General features: G+C 43.0%; 1 protein-coding gene across 1 annotated transcript in view; it reads right to left on the reverse strand.

The window, feature by feature from the left end:
* The window catches only part of lyrm4b (LYR motif containing 4), a 60,429-nt gene that overhangs the window by 37,131 nt on the left and 8,448 nt on the right, over positions 1-14,850 (reverse strand). The window contains exon 2 of the mRNA XM_083995835.1: positions 5,501-5,621. Within this exon, the coding sequence (XP_083851961.1) occupies positions 5,501-5,621 (121 nt within the window). The remainder of the gene's footprint in view (positions 1-5,500; positions 5,622-14,850) is intronic.

Below are 14,850 nucleotides of genomic sequence, written 5' to 3' on the forward strand. Positions count from 1 at the left end.
GCTGGTTTAGTTTCTCTTCTACCAACAGAGGCGGCTATGCAGCTGCAATCCATCATTTTTACTCCCAACTTACACTTACTTACAAACACACACACAGAAATAAGCACATACACATTCACAATTAGGAAGGAACTAAACTTTTTGAGCACAGTCAGTGATGCAGAGACACACTAGTGCAGCCAGGATGCAGCAGAGCGGGTCAGTCTATGGGATGGTCCTGGCCCAAATGTTCCTGTGAGAAAGACACAGTGTGAGCAGCTCACCACTTAAAGGACAATTCTGGGCAAATTCAACTCCTGGCTGTATTTTAACATTTTAGGTCTAAAAGAAGGAATCTGAAGATTTTCAGTTTAATTTAATGTCTCCTGTTTTGCGGTAGTTGTGTCTGTCTCTGCATCGCCACGGCAGCAATGAATGGGAGCGGATGGAAGTTCCACTGCTTAGGCTGTTTACAGCCCTCAAAGCCACAATTTTTTTTCCACAGACAGCGTCAGATAGCTACTCAAACATGCACCAAGAAGTTTATTTACTTCAAGCAAGCCGACATGTTTGTAAAACTATAGATCTAATTCAAAGTCTCGCGCGAGACCCAAGTTGACGCTCGGTGTGTTCACGTGCAGTCGGAAGCCCCGAAATGCGAAATATAGACTTATTTAATTTTTTTTCGGAACAATTTCACATTTCGGGGCTTCAATACAAGACAGACATTACATACAAGCAGCATGGAGGTATTTGGATGTTTTTTGGTGTGTCTTTTTGTTACGAAGACAGTTGGTATCCATTTGCATTTGCAACATGCACTGCTACGCCGAGACCCCCTGTAACTCAGAGAAGCCACGGAGGACTCTGAAACTTCTCTCAGCCCTTAGTCCACATGAGGGGGAGTAGAAAATGAGTGCAATTTCAATTTTGGGTGAACTATTCTTTTAACAAGAGATTAGGCAAGGCAAGGCAAGGCAATTTTATTTGTATAGCTCGTTTTTACAAACAGTTTGTCTCAAAGGGCTTTACATGGCATCGTAACAACATCCTCTGTCCTTAGACCCTCACATCCACTGAGGAAAAACTCCATAGAAAACCCTTTTAACAGGGAAAAATCGGAGAAACCTCAGGGTGAGCAACAGAGGAGGGATCCCTCACCCAGGACGATTACAGGTTATGGTTACAGGTTATGGAGCGCGTATGTGTGGCGGTGCACAGAGAGGGCGGCGGCCAGGTACTACACTGATGTTGCAAGGTTGGTTTTCAGCCATGAGACGCAGAGAGCCTCCATTCTCACTCGTAACAAGTCATCACAATTACTCCAGCTTTTTAATGAAGGTAAAAATGGAGCATAGCCATCAGAATAATCCTGCCTAGTTCCTCTTTAAAATAATATTTAAAAAAAGGCAAGTTAACTGGTTTCACATGTGCAAGTAGATGAGAAGTCAGTGTGATATCAGTGAGCTGAAGGTTTGTCTGATGCTGCCTCATCTTCTCAACATGATCAAACTGAACAGAAAGTCAGTCTAACATTTGATCATGTGATCAGAGTTAACGGATCTATATATACACTCGTCACCATGGGAACGGGTCAAAAATTGCCCATACGTGTGCACACGTATGCACATCATGGGTGTGCTGTGACTTCCACTGTAGTGCAGGATATTAAAGTGTGAGTTCTCCATCAGTCTGGCTGCAAAGCTCTGACAAGAACAAAGGTGTAAATGTGAACACATCAGTCCAGACAGAGCCTCGGCTCCTCTGTCTCAGTCATATCTACACCAGCTTACATCCCAGTGTGTGGTGCTTCCAGATGTTCCTCATTGTCAGCTGATAACAGACATGTGTATCAGCCCCCACCCACCTCTTATGTAACACACTGTATGGATCTGCACACAGGGGATGAAACCTGAAGCCAGAGAGCAGCAAACACAAACAGCCTCATCTACACAAAGTGTGCATGCTGAAGTGTGTGTGTTTGTGTGAGATATGGATTTTTCCAGAGACCTATGCACCGGTGTTAGAACGAGGTACACTTCCCTCTCTCAAGCCTTGGTGCTCACATGCCTCCAGACCACCACCATCATCCCTGTGGCTCTCAGCTCTCAGCACAATAACTATGAAGTTAGTGATGGTCACATACAGATCACTGTGGATCCCCATCAGAATGTCTGTAGGAAGAAGCGGTCATCATCCTCTGGAGAGAAGGATGACTCTACCTTTACTACAATTATCCTGCAGATTTAAGTCAACAGACTGCTGATGCTTGGACTTAAACCTTCTACAACTGGGTGTTGAACCTCTTCTGGACTTCAAAATTCAGGATGTCAAAGTTGTCACATTGACATTTAAATTCCATTGACTGATTTCTCATCATCAGTGACACAAGAAAACTTTCCAAATGGATGCTTAATGCTCCTGTACTGGTGCGTCATATTCTGAACATGATGATGATCTATATAAACTTGTTACCACAGCAACAGAGTGACATATCACGTGATCCCTGAAACAAACTGCAAATCAACAGTATGCCTGCACACACACACACACACACACCTCATAGGTGTTCTTCTGTACACACAGCATCTGACCTGCACAAACACAGAGACACAGCGTACTTCACCGTCCTAGTCCAGGTCAGAGCTTTAGACCTCCAGTCTCCAGTCATTTACATCTCAAAGTGCAGCCGGCTGTAGAGAGGCTCACATCCCCACACACACAACCTGCTACACAACTTTGTTTTGTTCAGATCTGTCATAACAAGGACCAGAGGAGACGACCCGGCAGCAGCTCCACACACAGTAGATTACATGAAATATACCATAATGCCCCTCCAGATTATCAGGGATGTAAAACCTGGGATGGAGATTTACTTCACAGGCTTTGGTTTTATCTCAAAGAGTTTTTGGAAATTGCTACAGTAGGCTAAAAAAATGAAATCCTAGTCTGGACCTTGGGAAACATGGAGGACATGCGAGGACCTACTGTGGATACAGCTTCAAACATTCCACGACTGGAAATCGGACGCTCTTCTAGGAGAAATCTATCTCACACCTGGATTGTTGGATCATTTACAGATTCCCTACTCTACTGATGTGCTCTACCACAGTCTAATTAGTATCAAGTTAACATAGTTCTGTTTCAAACGGAAAATATTTGACTGTTTCAAATGAATAAAACTTAATTTAACTGTTTCTGCTTATTGGCTATAAAGAACGATACATGCCTATATTAAACAGGACGTGATCAACTGTCCATGCAGAAACATGTTTAAAGGGATAGTTCACCCAAAATTCAAATTGCACTCATTATCTACTCACCCTCATGTGGACTAAGGGCTGGGAGAAGTTTCAGAGTCCTCCGTGGCTTCTCTGAGTTACAGGGGGTCTCGGCGTAGCAGTGCATGTCCATATAACGGTTGCAAATGGATACCAACTGTCTTAGTAACAAAAAGACACACCAAAAAACATAAAAATACCTCCATGCTGCTGCTCCACACGAACCGGGAAGAGGAGCTTCGAGGAGCTTCCGCTACAAAACAAGCTTGAAAAATCGACTTATTTAATTTTTTCGGGACAATTTCGCATTTCGGGGCTTCAATACAAGACGAACATTACATACGAGCAGCATGGAGGTATTTGGATGTTTTTTGGTGTGTCTTTTTGTTACGAAGACAGTTGGTATCCATTTGCAACCGTTATATGGACATGCACTGCTACGCCGAGACCCCCTGTAACTCAGAGAAGCCACGGAGGACTCTGAAACTTCTCCCAGCCCTTAGTCCACATGAGGGTGAGTAGATAATGAGTGAAACTTCAATTTTGGGTGGACTATCCCTTTAAAGCAGGACACATGTGATCAGATGGTTGAGGAGGACAGAGGTTGATCCAGTCTGAACAGAGCTACAGCTTCATGAACTAGACCACGTGTGGTCCAGATCATTTCTGAATGTGGTCCAAGTGATCAGATCTCAAAGGTTTAGTGAGAGGAACACTGTCAGGTATCTGATCCAAAAATGAAACAATCAATTCTATCACTCACAGAGCAAAATAATACACAACTGTAATTTCACCTCCAGTGAGTGATGCCTCCTTCATACAGGGACCGGTTCAGTTAGTTCTGCTGTTAGAGGATCGTGACTCAGTTTGTTTATTGTTCTTGATTATTTTAATGTTGATACTAATAATAGTAAAATGAAACATTTACTGCTCCACTCAGAATGAAAATATCACCTCACCTTCTGATCACTGCCTCTGTCTGGAGTTTTATTCATGGACTGAGTTCTCAGTTTGATCAGCTCAGGCTGACTTGACAGCTTCATTTAACATTTCAGTTTCTCTGTTATTATCATTAAACTCTCAAATGTCAGAATGGTAATTTGATCATTAAAGTCGACTTAAATTCAGGAGTCAACCTACACACTCCCACTGCCCGCCTACGTGTGTGTGTTTGTGTGTGTGCATTTATGAACCTAGCTGACTCATAAATCCTCCCACTGTTAGAACACATGTAGACACACATTTGTTTAGATGTGTGTGCCCAAACAAGTGTGTGTGTGAGAGTGTGAGGGAAAGAGAGGGAGAGGAAGAGAATGAAAGCAGTAAGAAAAGAGGCTTGACAATCCTCCATTGGGATTGGCTGAGAGGCTGCTGATGCATTATGGGAACAAAATGACCAACATTGAGGTGATTAGAGTGTTGCAACAGTGATGAGGGAGTGTGTGTGTGTGTGAGTGAGTGAGACAGGTGGTCAGTCAGTAAACAGGTGTTCATCTGCATTCTAGTCAACCTGGTTAAAGGGATAGTTCAACATTTTGGCAAATTGGCCCATTGCCATAATCCCTATAGTCATAGCAGTAGGTTCATTACCTTTAATTGTTGGTGCAAGCTGTTTTTAGAACGGTGGAGCAGAGCCGTGAGCTGCTCAGAGCTACACTACGGAGGCTAATGGGATTTCTTGGTTTCCCTCATCAAACTCATCAAATTCACAATCCAACAACTCCACAACGCTCTGGTGGACAAGTTGTGACCTGCACATTCACCACGCTATGAGATAATAACAGCATGTAGTTGTTTTAGAGGTAAATTCATGCAAAACCGCTGATGCGCATTGCCTTCAGGGACAGTTTTTCATCAAGCAGTCTCTGTATTTCCCTCTAAAACAACTCTGTCTGGTAACGTTGTGTTATTATCTCATAGCGTGGTGAATGTGCAGGTCACAACTTGTCCACCAGAGCGTTGTGGAGTTGTTGGATTGTGTATTTGATGAGTTTGATGAGGGAAACCAAGAAATCCCATGAGCCTCCGTAGCGTAGCTCTGAGCAGCTCACGGCTCTGCTCCGCCGTTCTAAAAATAGCTTGCACCGACAAATAAAGGTAACGCACCTACTGCTATGACTATAGGGATTATGGCAATGGGCCAATTTGCCAAAATGTTGAACTATCCCTTTAACCTGAGGGAGGGAGTCTACATTGTGTGTGTGTGTGTGTGTGTGTGTGTGTGTGTGTGTGTGTGTTACCTGTCTCTGTATCAGTCCCACTGCCTGCTGCCCCTCCTCCAACAGTCTCGCCACAGTTTTAGGATCCTCCACTCTCTGGTTGGCCCTGAAGGCATCACGCACCCGCCGCAGTGCATAGGTCCTGTAACACACACACACACACTTTAGTTTGATTCAGTCCATCGAAATCGGAAATAAACAGCGCACAGTGAAGAAAATGGGAACAACAACAAAATCTGTGCCGTACAGACACACACAACCCAGTGAGGACTTTATGAAAGCAAACATCTAAAACACAAAGTTAAACACCAACAGCACCAGAGGAAAAACGGCAAAAAAAGAGAAAAGAGAGACTAAAAAAAAAGAGTGCAGATGAGATGAAAACAAACCTCAAGGCAGCAATTTAACAAGACAACAACAGCAGAGGTGTGAAGTGACAGTGTCTGGGGGTTGGCTCCGACTGGACCCAGTCTGTGAACTGTGGATCTAATTAAATGCATCGTTTCATTAATTAACAAAAACACTATTATGAATCAAAGCCTAAATTTGCCTTTAAACGATGCATTAATAAACCCAACGTAAAAACAAATAAAAAATTCATTACACTTAATAATTCCTTACGCCGTCTTTAAATGATGAACTGATGTGAACTCTAACACAGAAACTGCAGCATTCATCTCATTCAAGCTGAGCTATTCATAATCAAACATGGTGAAAGTCTTTTACTGGGCCAAGAATAAAACTTCAGGCTCCGCTCAACATCCCAGAACATTCTGACAACACAAGAAGGACTAGACTCTTATTGTTTTTGCTTAAAAAATAACTTGAAAATAAGTGGTTGCTGATTTTTATTCAGTCAACTGATTCTTGAAGCTTTGAGTCCTTCAGACCCAGACCATACGGCTACAAAAACTGACTTGCAGTGAATTTCTCCACAAAGCCTCCAGTACTACAGTGATCACTGCCCTGCAGCACAAACTCATCAGAATAAGAAAATAAATTGGGTTAGAAATTAATCACATTTGTGTGTGAACCTGACAACAAGGAGGTTGTTTCATTTCTAATCTGCCAGAAATGCTCTCCATGTCTTCACCTTTAGGTCACAACACATCTGTTCTTCACAAGTCTGGATGTCTGGGACTTTTACAACCACTGTTGGACTGTTGTTGTTTTTCATTTTGAAAACACTGGGGTTGTATTTTATTGTGAAAACTCTGGGGATGTGGATCTGGACAGGTGAAAACGGAGACCTTTGGAAACAATGACACAGACGCCAACGGTGGCTCCTGATTGGCTCTCATCAGCCTTGACTACCAGGTGAATACAAGATGATAATAAATCAGTGTTTTGTGTGTTTGTTGTGTAGCAGCTGTTGGTCAGGTCAGGGCTGCCTTTTAAAGGGATAGTTCACCCAAAAGGGCTGGGAGAAGTTTCAGAGTCCTCCGTGTCTTCTCTGAGTTACGGGGGGGTCCGTGCAGCAGTATTTGTCCATATAAGGGTTGTGAATGGGGCTCACTTTTCTTCGTCCAAAAAGACACACCAAAAAACATCCAAATACCTCCATACTGCTCGTCTGTAATGTCCCTCTTGTATTGAAGCCCCGACATGAGAAATTGTTCCGCCGGTCAGTGACACAGGAAGAGCAGTGAACTGAGACACTGGGAGCTTCCGCTACAAACAAGCTTAAAATATAGACTTATTTAATTTTTTTTCGCAACAATTTCTCATGTCGGGGCTTCAATTACAAGAGGGACATTACAGACGAGCAGTATGGAGGTATTTGGATGTTTTTTGGTGTGTCTTTTTGTTACGAAGACAGTTGCTATCCATTTGCAACCGTTATATGGACATGCACTGCTACACCGAGACCCCCTGTAACTCAGAGAAGACACGGAGGACTTGAATTTTGGGTGAACTATCCCTCTAACACTACAAGTCTTTGTTCAGATTGTAATGTTGTATTTTTTTTATTTCCACACCTATAGATAGTTTTCAGTTTGTACTTCCTGACACTTCTCTTGGTCAAACAGCAGCATGCACTTCTCCTAGAAGTTGGAGCCAGTGTCAGTGTGAAGCCAGCAGACAGACGCCCAGCAGCTGACATGGCTGAGCTGTTCTCTGCTCAGAGATGGAGGCCGGCAGCACCGCGCTCCTGTGACCGTCTCTGATTTGATTTCCTGCAGCTTCTCACCACAAAACACAAACACTGAGAGCAGCAGGCTCAGAACCACTGTGTCAGATGTATGTGTAATAATGACATGTGGGTGTGTAGAGGGTCTTTGATTTTTTTTTTCTTCCAGTTTCATCTTTCTACTCCCACTAGAAATTTCCAGTGTTGATGCTGACTGATACAACATATCAGAGCATCATAATCAAAGTAACTGGATCAGTTGGCTCCTTGAGATGATGCTTCTTAAAGTTAATAGAACAGTGTCAGTCCAGCTAAGAATGTAGAACCATCTAATCATCACAACTGTAACCAATATGGCTCCAGAACGAGGTAGGACCACCCACCTGATAGCATATTCACACAGAACTAAATACGTTAAAGGTACAATATGTAGGAATTGCACCCATCTAGCGATGAGGTTGCATATCAGAACGTATTCTTGATGTTGCATTCAGGTGAAATGGGGCAGACGTCAGACAGACAACAGACGCTGCATGTAACAGGATAAACAAGCCTCTATGTAAACAAGTGGTCCGTCAGCACGAGGCAAAACAATACAGGTGACACCATGTTGTCATGGTGATGTGGTATTGTTTTACCGTCTTTCTCTGGTGGAGTAAAATGACATCCGGTTGGTTTGCCGACGGCCGTCTGCCTGACTGCACCTGAATGCAACATCAGTGCCTCCGTCCTTCCTCACACTACACAGTGGTGACAGTTTTAACAGGCCGAGCCCACAGCTCCGCTCAGTTTCTATGGTTACCTACGGTCACGCTGCCACTCAACGTAAAAAATGGCGATGCAACATGGCCGCCTCGGTTCGGTGCGTTGCCCACTTTTGTAACGACTTGTAACAACTCATTCTAAGGTACCAGAAAGCTTTCATTTGTATGTGGGTGTGATTCCACTTCAGTGAAATATGTTTATGAAAGACATATTTGATTTTTGCTAATAAAAAGCCAAATAAGTTACAGACTGGGGCTTAAACAAATGTAGAAATACAGAAATAAAGTCACAACCGAATTCATTAATAAATGGAGAAAAAAAAACAGATGTACAGTATGAATAAATAAATGCAGAAATACATAAATGTATAAATAATATGTACTGTATAATACATAAATACACTGACATATATGAATGCTAAAATACACTTAGAAATACAGAAGTACATTCATAACAAATCCAAATGCATCAAATAAATAAATGTATAAGTAAATAGGCCAGAAATACATCAATATTGAAATACACATAGTAGGGTTGGGCGGTATGACGGTATTATACCGTGTGACGGTATAAAATGTCTACCGGTAGAGATTTTGCAATACCGTTTATACCGGAGAAAGAGCAGATGTCTGCAGCATCTCTCTGAAGTCACTGTAGTTACACCGCCTCCACACACGGGGGAGCCGGCACTGCAGCAGACTGCTTGGCGTGGTTGCATCAGCACGACGAAGAAGAAACAGCTTTACCGTTACCGGAGTGATAACAATCATGGCGGAGGCGGAGAGTGAAAGCAGAAGTGGGAGCATAATATAATACATCCATGAGTGGGAGTCACGAGGAAACGGAGGCAGCCCGACCCGCCCAACAAGACGAAAAAGTGAAAAGTGAAAGTAATTCACTCCAGCCGTAATTTTTTTCGATCGATCAGCTGTGTTTACCGTTTCATGTGTCATAGTTCTGATGTTTAGACAGATGAATTAGACCTCTAACACATCCTAAAGTTTGACTTGTCAGAGTTTTTCAGAAGAGGAGTAAGTCAGGTTATAAGCAATGCTAATTTCTGTTAGCCCGTCTATGGTGTTTTACATTATACGTTAGCATTAAGCTAGCGGGCTTTTTATGCTTAGTTGTGACACTGGCTGTGTGTGTTTTAAACGTTATTTCAAACTATGTGGGTTTGATTGAACATCTTTGATGCTTAAATATATATTGCCGCTTAAAGCAGAAGTAAGTGGTCCGGTCGTTTTCGCTAATGCTGCGTTCCAGGCAGGCTTTTGAAATCGTAAATTACAGCTTCAAGTCACGACTTACGACTTAGTAGCGTTCCAGGCAACCCACTCGTGTTTTTCCGACCTGTTTTACCGGTGAAAGTCACTATAACGGCCACTCGTAACTTCCGACCGGTGAACTCGTACCAGATCGAACTGGTACGACTTCACAGGTCGGAAAAACACGAGTTTCCTTGAACGCACCATAACAGTCCTCGTCCCTACGTCGCCACATTCACGGCGTTCCTTGGCTGCACACACAGCCCTGCATGCCGTTCTCTCTCCTCATTGGATAAAAACTGTAGGATACGATAAATGTTTTCTCTTCGGCTCAGAGCAGAGCAGAGTGACTGACAGACCCGTGTTTCAGACCAAACACTCTATGTAAGTGATTGCTGTTGGAAGATATAACTATTTAAGTCTTATATTAACACAAATATATCACTTACTTCTGCTTTAACATATTGCTTTACTCCTCTTTCTATGTGCCATTTTTACTGTAGGACAGGCTAGCCTAGGACACTGTTTATTATGGTCACTTCCGTCCCTCCCACCCACCGTTTTTCCGTCAGTTGTTGACATTTGAGCCCGTACTACCATAGACTGTAAAGGTTACTTACTACCTTAGGAACTCTAAAGTAACTTTTTTGATTTTCCCGGTTTGACCTGTTTGAACAGCCGTAGACAGCACAGACCGTAGGCATTTTTGTAAAATGCAAATTTGTGATGTTGTGATTTCTTTTATATAATTGCACTAACTGGAGCAAGACTGCTCTGACATGTTTCCTGTTTGTTTGTTTTTTTTAATAGAAATCCAAGTTAAAAAATAAAAGAGGAAAATGATCAAATGCGACAGTATGGTTATTTTAAGCACTTGAATTTACAGGGGGAAAAAAACATACCGTGATATATACCGTTACCGTGATATGAAATTACTCATACCGTGATATAAGATTTTGCTCATACCGCCCAACCCTAACACATAGATATGTATTTATTTTACATTTATTGATGTATTTAATAATTTCTGCATTTACTTTCTTACACCTACCCTGAAATAAATAAATAACAGGACAAATCTGAGTGTGTGTGATGTGAATGTGTCATTTTGTGAGCAGCTGCTGTGAAATCTAACTGCTGCTGTAAGCTGGACCTCAGTGACCTTGGACACTGATTCAGTTTTTGTTTGAGCTGGAGGCCTCCAGCTCAGAGTCCCGTGGCTTCGGTCCAGAATGACAAACTACAGATGAGGATCTAAATCAGAACAGACAAATTGGAAACACTTGAGTATTTTATGGCAGGAACTGCTGAAGTGAAAATGATTATTGGTTTAATTTTCAGCTCTTTTTTTCTTGATGGGCTCGGGCCTCATTACAGCTGGCAGCTCCTCTGATGTGGGGAAACTACAACATCGACCTTGGAAAGTTGTGGTGCTGCCCAGCAAAACCATTCATCTTCTGTGTCTCTGTTTGAGTGTCGAGTTCATTTAAGATTTAAGACAGAACCAATGAAAGTGTGATGGATCAGATTTACATGATGGGGTGGAACACAACGGTCGCTACAAGGCCGAGGGAGGGAGGGAGGGAGGGCCAGGGAAACAGGTGGGGTTGAAGGTGAGGCATCAGCAAGGAGACAGATGGATGGATGGATGGATGGATAGATGCACTGATAGATGGAGGAGATGTAGATGAGAAAGAAGGAGAGGGAGGGAAGCAACAAAAGAGACGACAGAGATTTAGAGGGATAAGAGGAAGGGAGAACAGGAAATATGAAGGACAGAAAAAAAGAAGAAGAGAAGGAGGACAAAAGTAATCAAGGATGTAAATAAGTGAGAACAGAGGGGAGTAAACAAGAATGCAAAAGAGGAGATCAAAGATGGAAAGAAATACGAAAAACAATAAAAGACAGAAAAGAAGGAATTAATGAGGAAGGAAGGGAGGGCGGGGTGAAAGTATTTAGGAGGGACAGAAGGAGTCTTCCCAGGCAGTTTGGAGGAGGAAGAGGAGATGAAAGCAGAGAAGGATGATGATTTGTGACAGATCATGTTGAGCAGCTGGAGGAGATGAAGTAACTCAGAGTTTGTCATTCAAACGTCCCTTTTTTCCCTTTTGGTTGTTCCTCTCAGGCTCAGCAGGGACGAAGACGGGGCCCTGGGCTCCTCCATCACACTGAGTCACACAAACCCCTCTGCTGATGACTCTGCTGCTAATGAGCCACACAAAAGACGGAGGGAAAAGAAGAGCAAGGAAGAGATGAGGAAGTGGTGGAAGTGACCAACAGACAGCCACCTGTCACAGCAAGTCAATGCACTCACACAGACCTAATTACTTATCATTTGACCTGTAAGAACTAGTGTAGGGGTGGCCAGGGACAGTTGCATCATGGGAACTCTGGAACACCTTAAATTCACCCAATCAGACACAAGCTGCAGTGATTACACCCACTGAGGAGGAGAGTCTGGATACTGTATATTGTATACAGAGTTGATGGTTCCAAAATTCTATTTTCAGTATATCACGAATACTGTTCATTACTGTGCATTCAGACATCCCATATCATTTCATATTTTTTGTGCAACCTGGACATAAGTACTGCTATTTGTATATAGGATACAGTATCACTAAAAATTAGCAATATTTTATTGTATCAATATTTTTCTTCCACCCCATAACCTCACTGTGCTCTGTTCTCTGATGGATCTCCCTGATAACAAAACAAGAGACTAGAGGTCTTCGGAAAAACCCGACAACTCGAAAACCCGAGGTTCCGACCCGACCCGGCTTGGGTCTTGGGTCCATTCACAAGAAGTGACGCCGGGGCCGGGTCGGAACCGGTAGAGTTTGTCTCGGGGCTCGGGGCTCTTATTGTGAAAGTACAGTACCCGAGAGGACCCGGCGATTGGCTGTCACAGCTGTCAATCACCCCCGCCCTCCCCCTTCCGTCCAATGCGAGGCTGCGAGCTGCCTGTGTGACTTATGTCACGTGATCAAAACAACTACACGACTCTTATGATGACGTCAAAGGTGACAGTTCAAGCAGAAGTTAGAGCCTAGGTCAGGACTCAGGGCAGTTAAAAAGTTTGTTTATTAATGTACTGTTATGGTTAATGGTTCAAAATAGTTATATAATCGAGTTGCCGTAGCGTGTTGTTACCGCGGTAACGTTATGCTCCGCAAAGCACATGGAAACTCCAAAATTATAACGTTAATTAAACAAGGGGAATTGACTGGTGGATTGGCGTTAGCAATGGCTAAGAAGAAGGATTACAGTACATGACCATCTAAACAAGAAAATGACGACGTGGATTTATTTCTGTTTACATCACGTTGTGGCCGGGGGGGGCTGGCAGCGGAAGAAGACTACGTTTAGGTAAGAAACAGAAAGCTGTAGCTAATAAAAACAAGTCTTATTTAACGCTAGACAACTTGTATTAAATCATAAAGCAACTCGGGCATTTCGGGTCCATGGGTTTTTAAGGGTTCAGTTCGGGGTCAGAACTCATATTTACAATAATAGCTCGGGGCCAGTCGGGTCCGGGTCCAATTTTCACGGGTCCATTTCGGCTCGGAACTTACAATAATAGCTCGGGGCCAGTCGGGCCATTTGGGTTCAGGTCCGTCAAATTGGACCCGTGAAGACCTCTACAAGAGACATTTGAAATTCCCAGAAAAAGTTAAGTTGAAGTGTTCTGAGGTTAAAGAGGACTTAGGTAGGATTTTTTTTTTTTACCTTATCTACGCTATATTTTACCTCAATGAAACAGCTTCAGAGTACTAATGATGGTTAAATAAACGACTTGAATGTTGTTCAAGCTCTCGTCTCTGCGGCATCGCGACACAAACACGCCCCGTAATCTCTTGTTTACGACAGATAAGACACGTCATATGACATATAACGTTATCCACCGCTCCATGGATTGGTTTCTCACCGGCTTCGTTGTTACAAATGCACATGGAGGAGAGGAGGGTTAGAGACACAGAGGGGGAGACACCAGACTGGCATAGTTCCCCTTTAAAATTTTACTTTTCTATCTTGGAAACCTCAAATGTCATATTGTTAGAATAAGTATTGGATTTCACTATATGTCTAGATATATGGTTACGTTTAGTAAATTGGCCATTGCAGTATGAATATTTTTTTTATCAATTGGAAAAACGGTGTTACAGTGATCTCCACTCCAGCTGCTGTGTACAGTGAGTGACGTCAGCCATGCTGACTGGGTGGAGCAGTGTTCCAACCTGTGGACCCCACACTGAACCTTCTGTAGGAACTCACATGATGTTTGGAGGAGGAGACGAGGAGAAGGGATGGAGAGAGGAGGGAGGATGAGAGAGGAGGGGCGGAAGTGACAGAGAGATTTCCACAATCACTAATTCATCAAAAGCTTCTGTCATGTTCTCACAAGTTGACAGCATCATACCGCACGCACACACGCACGCACACACACAACGACATTGTGTTTGTCTGAATCCATGGGGAAGAGTTATCTTTAACAGAGAAACAGGCAGAGACATAAAGAGGACAGGGACGAGAGAGACAGGGAGACAGAGACAGAATTAGAGTGAGCTCACATGAGGGCAAATCAGTCAAACAGACACTGGATCAGTTTGTTATTTGTTGTTGTTTTGTTGTTCCTGAGCAGAGAGATGACCTACTTCTGACAGTCTGCTTCCTCCTCCTCCTCCTCTCCTCCTCCTCTCCTCCATCTTTCCCCCTCTGTCTATTCCTGACACACCTGAGGGTTTGTGCCCTGCGGGGTTTTTCCTGCTTTAGAACAAGTGTGTTTTTGAGGCAGTGCTGGACAAAATGTACAGAAGAAGAAGACCATGCCAAAAAGTTTTCCACTTCTCCAATAAGTCAACATTCTGACACAGTGGGGGACAGGCCTGACCATACGCTCACATCGTTTCTATAGGTTTATTTACATTTTTCAGAAGTAAATGTTAAAATCCATGTCACCATAATTTGAAGCTGACATATCAAAAACACTTGAATGTTTGCAGCCTTTTCTTTTCATCTGGAGGAATCGTCATCTAAGTATAGTTCTCCTGCCATAAATAACTCTGCTGTGAGTATCTGCACTTTAACTGTCACAGCTGCAGCTTAGTCCAAGCCCTGACTGTAGAGGGAGACCAGCTACAGTGACTTTCACTTAGCAACTGAGTGCATAGGTTTTGGTATTAAAAATATTTTATGATAATAATAAT

Source organism: Trachurus trachurus (genome assembly GCF_905171665.1).
Source record: "Trachurus trachurus genome assembly, chromosome: 20".
Classification (NCBI taxonomy): Eukaryota; Metazoa; Chordata; class Actinopteri; order Carangiformes; family Carangidae; genus Trachurus; species Trachurus trachurus.